The sequence below is a fragment of the Micropterus dolomieu genome, linkage group LG23, assembly GCF_021292245.1.
Source record: "Micropterus dolomieu isolate WLL.071019.BEF.003 ecotype Adirondacks linkage group LG23, ASM2129224v1, whole genome shotgun sequence".
Classification (NCBI taxonomy): domain Eukaryota; kingdom Metazoa; phylum Chordata; class Actinopteri; order Centrarchiformes; family Centrarchidae; genus Micropterus; species Micropterus dolomieu.
Genome location: NC_060172.1, coordinates 4577072 through 4586574, shown reverse-complemented (window position 1 = coordinate 4586574; position 9503 = coordinate 4577072). Strand labels below are relative to the sequence as shown.

The 9503-nt window shown below is 39.9% G+C and overlaps 1 protein-coding gene, 1 long non-coding RNA gene and 2 other non-coding genes across 4 annotated transcripts; 2 read left to right on the top strand and 2 right to left on the bottom strand.

Annotated features, from left to right (window-relative positions):
• Positions 1-4512: 4512 nt before the first annotated feature.
• LOC123963904 lies at positions 4513-6497 on the bottom strand. The gene is made up of 2 exons (XR_006823276.1): positions 6176-6497; positions 4513-4708 (listed from the first exon to the last, which is right to left on the bottom strand). It is a non-coding gene; the product is annotated as an uncharacterized LOC123963904 (long non-coding RNA).
• A 581-nt stretch (positions 6498-7078) lies between these two features.
• On the top strand, positions 7079-7151 carry trnav-cac. Its single transcript has one exon. It is a non-coding gene; the product is annotated as a tRNA-Val (tRNA).
• A 251-nt stretch (positions 7152-7402) lies between these two features.
• On the top strand, positions 7403-7474 carry trnad-guc. The gene has a single exon. It is a non-coding gene; the product is annotated as a tRNA-Asp (tRNA).
• A 1591-nt stretch (positions 7475-9065) lies between these two features.
• Positions 9066-9497, bottom strand: LOC123963899 (histone H2B 1/2-like). The gene has a single exon (XM_046040999.1). It carries the CDS (start codon positions 9483-9485, stop codon positions 9114-9116), a length of 372 nt encoding a protein of 123 aa, XP_045896955.1. The 5' UTR covers positions 9486-9497; the 3' UTR covers positions 9066-9113.
• Between the last annotated feature and the right edge of the window lie 6 nt (positions 9498-9503).

The window sequence follows — 9503 nt, the reverse complement described above, 5'->3', positions numbered from 1 at the left end:
TCAAACTGACTCAAACAGACTCAGACAGACTCAGGACAGACTCAAACGGACTCAGATAGACTCAGGACAGACTCAAACTGACTCAGACAGACTCAGGACAGACTCAAACTGACTCAAAAGGACTGAAACAGACTCAAACTGACTCAGACAGACTCAGACAGACTCAGGACAGACTCAAACGGACTCAGACAGACTCAGGACTGAGTCAAACTGACTCAAACTGACTCAAACAGACTCAGACAGACTCAGGACAGACTCAAACTGACTCAAACAGACTCAGACAGACTCAGGACAGACTCAAACGGACTCAGATAGACTCAGGACAGACTCAAACTGACTCAGACAGACTCAGGACAGACTCAAACTGACTCAAAAGGACTGAAACAGACTCAAACTGACTCAGTCCTGAGTCAAACTGACTGAGTCAGTTTGACTCAGGACTGAGACAGACTCAGACAGACTCAGGACAGACTCAAACGGACTCAGACAGACTCAGGACTGAGTCAAACTGACTCAAACAGACTCAGACAGACTCAGGACAGACTCAAACGGACTCAGATAGACTCAGTCCTGAGTCAAACTGACTCAAACAGACTCAGACAGACTCAGGACAGACTCAAACGGACTCAGATAGACTCAGGACAGACTCAAACTGACTCAGACAGACTCAGGACAGACTCAAACTGACTCAAAAGGACTGAAACAGACTCAGACTGACTCAGGACAGACTCAAACGGACTCAGATAGACTCAGGACAGACTCAAACTGACTCAGACAGACTCAGGACAGACTCAAACTGACTCAAAAGGACTGAAACAGACTCAGACTGACTCAGGACAGACTCAGGACAGACTCAGGACAGACTCAGGACAGACTCGGACAGACTGAAACAGACTCAGACTGACTCAGACTGACACAAACTGACACAAACTGACTCAGACTGACTCAGACTGACGTGAAAAAGATAATGATAGATGCTAAAGCCTACCGATCACACAGTACAAGTGAACCACCGTATCACCCGACGATTGAGACAAAAGACTTCTTTATATACTCTTAATGTGCACACACATTAATAGAAAGACGCGAGGAAGGTTTTTTCTCATAGTTTGGGAGTTTTTAGACACATCGGGACACATTTAGGGTGAAAAGACATGTAAAAGTGGATTTTGTATAACATTTATTTGAATCCATTAATAAAGGACAGCCTCTTGAGATGCATCATCTCATTTTCAAGAGGGTCCTATACGGGACCTTTAAGGTCCGGTGATCAACGCTTGTACATAATATCTACATATATGCATAAATGTCACTGTACTTTCAAAGACTATGTATGTTATTTTGGGAAACAGTAGTATATGTGGTTTAGATATGAGGATGTGTTGCTCCACCAGCTGTTTATCTCCAGCTTGTTCACTCAGTGGATAGAAAAAAACAGCTTTTTTTGGGATGGTTTTAAAATGTGCGTTACGTTATAATAGAAACTACAACGGACTGTTTTTATAAAATGCTGCAGCCGCTTAAAGGGCAGCTCTGCAGTGAAGGCGGTGGTCAAACGTTAGATATAGTTTCAGATAAAATGCTGGCTTTTTAAAACAAACACTATTATCCACTGTTTTATTAACGTCCTCCGTGTGTGTCACTAACGTGCTTGGACGCTCGCCTTGCTCGTGGGCGACGGTGCTGCAGGGATTAAAACCAGCAAACCCTCCTGCCCCGTCCTCTGGTCCCCCCTCTGCTGCCCTCCTGAAGAGGAATTATCTGCGTCTTTATGGATTTATGGGAGATTTATTGTTTTACACTGATGAGTATTTAGTTTAGTCTGCTGCAGTAAAATCACATAAAAGCCACAATAATTCTCATTACACACACGCGAGTATTTGTGTTTTCAAGTGTTTGATAGATGTTATATTGATGTTGCATAATGTGAGCGGCTCCTGGTCCAGCTTCTGTTTTTAATCAGCAGTGACAAACTGAAATTAACATTTTCATTCATATTTCCATGGTGAACTTAAAATAAAGTGTAACAAACATGTTTCCCTTTAAATTAATGTTTCAGCTGTTGTCTTTATTCTTTACAAAGATGATTACAGCTTCTATAAAAAAAAAAAGGAGCTATAAATTAAATTCAAACCCATTTTTTTTCTCAAAATCAATTTTTAAAAAATAAAACTATAATTTTCTTTATCGGCCTGACATACTTGAATGAATCCAGGAGGAAACAGTTAAAAATGACATTAATTTAACTTGTTAATTAAAATCATGCCTATCACAGAACACATTTGAACAGCTGTGTAATTTTACACAATAAAAGTGTATTAAGATTTAATACTTCAGTATTTTTTCTGTACTAGTACAAAGAAATAATCACAAAGATCAATATATGAATTAGAGGAAGAGATCCAATGACTCTGACCTTCTTGTGGCTGAGACGAATAGATTAAATTAAAAAAAGAAATGTAAATTAAAAAATCCTTAATTGACTTTAACTTAAAGTCTGAATAATGAAGAAAACAGGAATGTCATGTTGATTAAAATTTACTGTAAAGTGACACTAGGATATTTTATACTTTAATTTAATATCTACCCACATAGCATATATAAAATAGTAATTAATTATCCATCAAGGTGGAGCTTTGGCACATCTTATAGTTCATTAAATGTAATAATTGCATTTACACCTGAAACCGCTGGCTGGTGACCACATCCTGTGTATAATGATTATTTTACTTTAAGCAATAAAACAACATCAGGTCAGACGCTGGTTAATGATCGCTCACCGAAACAGCAGATCCAGATAATCAGGTCATCTCTCTTTCTTTCCTTTATTTAAACCAGACGCCTTAAAATCTATTTTTTAACGGGGACCTGGCAAGAAAGCAGCATAAAACAGTGTTAAATATAAATAGCATAACACACACGTTCCTATAGAACATAATATCCATAATATCAACATAAAGTAATTGGAGATAAAAGGAAGATTTTTTTATATTTCAATATATAAATATCTCCATTTGAATCAGCTCACATGCATTTTACAACCAAGCTAAATTAATATGATTAAAATAAGTCACATCTTGTCATATCGGGCGTCTACCAGAAATCAGGTTAAAAAAAAGAGGCTAAAAGAAAAGCGATAACGAAGAAGGACAGAGCAAAGAGGAGGAGGACGAGAAAGAATATTTCCAAAGAAGAGATAAGGAGGATTGTGTGTGTGTGAACTGGGCGTCCATCTTGTTTCTGTTTCCCCCCTGTCACCTGTCCACAGGTGAACCATTAACCGGCTAACGGCCATAAAACTCCACTTTATGGAAAGTTTGATGATGGCGGCGGGTCGTAAACGCTGAGGGCTTTTATGGCGTCGCTGGCTGTTGCTGCTCAGCTCGACACAGTCTGCATGCAAGAAGTAACGCTTTCTCAAGAGGGTTTTATTTTAAAACTAAAAGTTTAAAATGTACAAGAACGTGTTGGGATGTGACGTTAGCTGTTGATAGCTTTTCTTATTTTCAATTAAATTTAAAATGGATTTGTTATGTGTATTGAAATCAAAGCTTTGTGTAAAAGGTATAAACATACAGTCGCTGCTGTTTTCTGAATAAAACCGACGAGGAAAATGGAGTTTATTATCAATTAATCTGTCAGTCATTTTAATGACTAATCAATTAATTATGTGACTCTGACCATGGAGCTGAGAGGTTAATGAAGCTGATAATGAAATTAGTGATGCAAACTAGTCCTTTTAAGATAATCAGGAAATGTTTCTTTTGGATTTTAATGCGCAAATTAAATGCTTAGTAATTATCCTGTATCAAGATGCATCGATCGAATCGCAGCCCTCTGAATCGCAATGGAATCGCGAGGTGCCCAGACACACATAGACAAACAACCAGTCACACCTAAGGACAATTCAGGGTCACCAATCAGCCAATCAGCCCGGTCCGCATGTCTTTGGACGGTGGGAGGAAGCCGGAGCACCCGAAGAGAAGCCACGCTGACACGGGGAGAACACGCAAACTCCATCCACTCCGCTCTCATCACAGAGTCCAAGTGACGTCTCTTCTGCTGCTTTTGTCCAACAGCAGCAAATGTTCACCTGTTCAAGATGAAAGCAGCTAGTTTGCTCTGGAAAAAGACTGAAATGATTAATCAATTATCAAAATGGCTGACGATTATTTTTCTTTCTTACTGTCATCTGTAATGTTATTTAAATGAACCGTGATTTAAAACTACAATAGCATAAATATTAATTATCATGAATTAAAGTATGAGTCACCATTATTACTTCTTCTGCTACTACTAATAAAGTTAATCATCGGTTATTATGTAGTATTAATGGGATTTTATTGTGTTATAAAATTATAAAACCACATCGGCGCCTCAGAATGATGGAAACATACAATTTACAATTGTTAGAGGGCAGGTTGAGGGAAAAGCAAGTATTTAAATAAATAAATTTGGTTTATATACATTTTTGTGTGCCTTCTGAAAATACATAACAAACTCTGATGAAAGTTATGTTTGTCACATTTTTACTGTTTAAGATATTATACAAATCGAGAGCTTTAGACAAAGACTCTGTCCCTCAGACCCATTTTTCCTGATGTTGCTGATGAGGCTCTTTTCAGCGTGATGTTATCTTCTGCTGCCACCTTGTGCTCCACAAAGCAGCTACAACAACACTGATGGACTTCATGATTGGACTGTGGTTCTGTGGGAAACTCTGCACATCATCATCACACAAAACAGCAACAGCACCACAAACAGGGTCAGGTATCCACACCGGGCTTCGTACTGGAAACAGCTGAGTTTTACTAATAAAATATTACCTTTTACTATATTTCACTGTATCCCAGTTTACTGTGTGACACCAGATGGACTGATATTCTAGTTCATAGTATATTTACAGCATGCTACACATGGAAATTGGCATATTAAGCATGTTGTGTGTAAAGATGTGATGCTAAAATACATTTTTTATAAGAGCTTATAAAGTTTTGAGTTTTTGCTTTTGTAAAGGACATTTTTTTGTTTGCGTGTAAAGTTTAAATTAAAAGGGCCCTAGTTTCTGAAATTGTGTTTAAACTAACAACTGTATTTTATACTGTACACTGATACATAACTATGAAACTGAATGTATTCCTTTGTTTGTTTAAAGTAAGAACAACAATGTGTAAAACACAGTACAAATTCAGAAACCATCCAGAGTAAACAAAAGTAACTCTGAGCTCCGTTTCAGAAAGCAGGATTAGTAAAAACTCTGTGAGTATGTTCAGCCTGAGATGAGAGAAACTGGCTTTTCTGTTTCAGAGAGCGAGATCAGATAAACTCTAGGTCTGTAACTCCAGCAGCCAGGAGCCAGGAGCCAGGAGCCAGGAGCCAGGTGCCTGGAGCCAGGAGCCAGGAGCCAGGAGCCAGGAGCCAGGTGCCTGGAGCCTGGAGCCAGGAGCCTGGAGCCTGGAGCCTGGAGCCTGGAGCCTGGAGCCTGGAGCCTGGAGCCAGGAGGTCCCCGGTTTTCTAAAATGAAAACCGGGGACATTTTTGGTTTGGTGCTCAGAATGTCATTAAAAATATAATGTTATTATATATGAAATAAAAAAAGAGGGACGATTTCGGTTTTATTACATTCTGTTAAATATAACTCTTCTGAATTAAATGAAGTTGTGTTGAGGCTGAATCACATTCTGGCAAGTGGAATCCTGCATGTTATGTGTTGTTTTGGCCATTTAAAGGTATTTTAACAGGTAAACAGGACCAGTCGGTTCACAGCAAGTTAAATAATATAAGAGATCTTGTCTTTATTTTATATAGAAGTCAGCAGTAAGTCATGTTAATCAGAGGCTACAGTCTGTTTTCCAAATATGAACAAGGATATTAGACATCCTCCCACCAAACACATCCTCCATCAGCAGCAACAGGCTTCTGTCATTGGCTACAGTCACTAAGCGTCCGGCCTGGTTACTCTGGAAACTGCAAACTCTGATTCTTCCGTTAAGAGACTGTCCCCGGGACACGGGGACGTCTGGTCACCCTCAGTTAATATAGAGAAATAATCTGCAGCGATGTTCAGAAAAGGAGCTAAAACATTTTGATTTCTAAATGTGAATATTTGCCGGTTTCTTGTTGACGTTTTGGTTCCTGCTTGTTGCTCGGACAGAAGCAGCCGTTTGAAACTCACCCCGGGCGTCGTGTTGTCCTTTGACACCGAAGAAGAGAGTTCATTACAGCCTTTTTTATGAAGAAGCTGAGAGGAAAGTCTCTCTTCAGAGGGGCTAGCTCAAGGTTAGCATCCGCGCTGCTAAGTGCTAGCTTAGCTTAGCCGTTAGCTTCGCGTTAGCCACAAACTGACAGTAGACTGCGATTATCTGACAACTCAAATGAAGAGCAGTAGACTCTCATAACGTCGGGGTTTCTCCTGAAAGGCACGCTGACAGAATAAAGTCAGTATTCACCTTAAAACCGAGAAAAAGCCGCGTTGATGGACACCTGATTTGCGTCGAGTCCCGCCCCCTACTCTGTCTATGATTGGCTAACCCCAACTCTAGCCCCGCCCAAAACTTAATCTTAATCAATCATAACCAGATCCGTTTAGGAGCCAACGAGTAATAACCAATCAGAGGCAGAGTTGTCAAAACTGACAGGAACGAAAAATAACGCCTCTCACGCACACTTGTTGTTGTTGTTGTTGTTGTTGTTGTCCCGCCCCCAACCAATCAGGAACTAAAGACATTACCTAATGGCTGACCAATAAGAGGTAGAATGCAACAAACAGTAATCTAGGATGAGTAATTAGCACCTCCCTGTGGTTTTTGTGTGAAGAGAGCTGAAGTTATTGTGGTTTGAAAATATATTAGTATAAAACGAAAGTGAAAATAGAAAATATTTTTTTTCTGAGTCAGTTCCTTGCCAAATATTTTTTGTCAAATAACTTTATTTTGTGCTCAAACTGAGTAGCATGTAGCTGCAGTTTCAGGACCTTACAGCGCCACCAAAATCCCGCTTGTGGCCAAAACTATATGACCGCAGTGACGAGAGCTGCCGTAGAGGATGATGGGAAGGAGGGGCTTAGAGGAGGACAGCAGTTTCCGTAGTGTAGTGGTTATCACGTTCGCCTCACACGCGAAAGGTCCCCGGTTCGAAACCGGGCGGAAACATGTTTTAGTTCCTTCTGGGACAAACCTTATATGGACGTTCAGCTTCCGTCACGTTTGTCTGCAGGTTTTGTAAAACATGATTATTGGACACCTGACTGTCAGATCCCGTTTGCACATGCGCAACAGGGGTTTGGCTATTCAAAACGAAGAACTTTGTAGATTAGAAAGATCTAACAAAATGTTTTTACTACTAACGACTGAAGGTTCAGCAGAAAACATATCACGTGTCCAGGCTCCTTGTTGCTGCACCTTCCTCGTTAGTATAGTGGACAGTATCTCCGCCTGTCACGCGGAAGACCGGGGTTCGATTCCCCGACGGGGAGAAACTTTTCTTAAACGAAGTTCAGATTCTGCCACCGTCACATTTAAAGATTACCGATCCAGAGGAGAGCAGCAAGTTAGAGGTCTGGAAGCTCCTCAGTTTACTTAACTGAAGACACTTTTCTGTCCTGATTAAAATGATCAGGATGATGTTTCATAATGTTTTATTGCTTGTTATTCATGAAACCTGCAGCTACAGCTTACGCTTTGCTTGATTAAGCTCTAAATCAGAAGGGCTACATCCAACTGCTTCATCTGTAGAGTTCAATAAATAAATGTATTATTTATCTGTCTGTTAGTCTGTTCTCGGGACTTGAAGTTTAGATGAACTTCTTGACATTTTAATGACAAAAAAGAGTAAAACCAGAGTATTTATATTATAAAATTCATCTGTATATCATCATCATCAGTATGATGTTTCATAGTTTTTGCTGTTGATGGAACAATCACAAAAAAGTGACAGAACCTGCAGCTGTGGAACTTTTTCTGTCATGCAACAGATCCTGTGCACATGAAGAACCACTGGTCTAAACCCAAGCGCTGCACAGACAAAAGTATTTAGACCAAATATCTGGAAGGGAAATAATGAATAACAGAGACATCAGCTGTAACTCACTCATATTTATCAAATACTAATTAAGAGTTCACCTAAAACTTTCAATAAACAAAGTCATCTAGAAGCAGGTTTACTGCACTTTATATTTTATTATTCTGCTGCCGTCTGATTAAACAGGAGGATTGTGTCTGTAAATCAAACTACATTTAACTGATTCTTACAAATCTGAGTGTATTATACATTTTTATTATATATCCATCACATGTGAAGTTTTGGTTCACTGCTCACTCAAATAAACGAGAGAGTTCAGTTGGTCTGTATAGATTTTATGAATTATTTCTGGTAAACATGTTCTGGTTTAGTTTTGTTCCTGGTTCAGAGAAAACTCATGGTGAGTAATGATCTGATCCATGTGAAGTTTTGGTTCACTGCTCACTCAAATAAAGGCGGTTTGAGTTGGTCTGTATAGATTTTATGAATTATTTCTGGTAAACATGTGACTCAGAAAAGATATTTTTCACCAAATTCTGTAAATTAAAAACGGAAATAGGGTAACAAGGGGTAACAAGGGGTAAGACCCCCCCACACAGAAATTCCAACAACACAAAATTGCTCCCTGAACTAAAAATAATTTCATCAAAATATTTTAAAATTAGGTATAATTTTTTTTTCTTCCCCCCCTTGTGTTCAATTTCTCTCTATATATATATTTACAGTAAGGGGAGCCTGAAGACAAGTTTGCTTTTTTAATAGTTTCTAAGTAGTGAAATGATGGATTAGTATGTTTGGGGTAAAATGATAAATAACATCAGGCAGGTTTATAATCCAGCTAGCTCTAGTTTGTTTTATCTGTAATTTACACAAAGTGAATTCTTAAAAAAAAAAAAAAAAACCCTAATGTTCTGTGTCAGAAAACAGCCAATGAGCTGAGGGGGGGTCTGACCTCACTTCTGTGTTGCATAAAGAGAAACATGAAGTTTATTGAAAGACATCAGCTGTAGTTAATAAATGAGGACCGCAGCTCTCAGTATAAACAGTGGGTGGCCCTGAAAAGGGCCTTTGTGTTGCTGGGTGTATCAGCGGGTTTACTTGGAGCTGGTGTACTTGGTCACGGCCTTGGTGCCTTCAGACACGGCGTGCTTGGCCAGCTCACCGGGCAGCAGCAGGCGGACGGCGGTCTGGATCTCCCTGGAGGTGATGGTGGAGCGCTTGTTGTAGTGAGCCAGACGGGAGGACTCGCCGGCGATGCGCTCAAAGATGTCGCTCACGAACGAGTTCATGATCAGCATGGCCTTGGACGAGATGCCGGTGTCGGGGTGGACCTGCTTCAGGACCTTGTACACGTAGATGGCGTAGCTCTCCTTCCTGGTCTTCCTCTTCTTCTTGCCGGTCTTGGAGACGCTCTTAGAGACGGCTTTCTTTGAGCCCTTCTTCGGAGCCTTAACCGGATCAGGCATCTTTGTTAACTTCGTGTG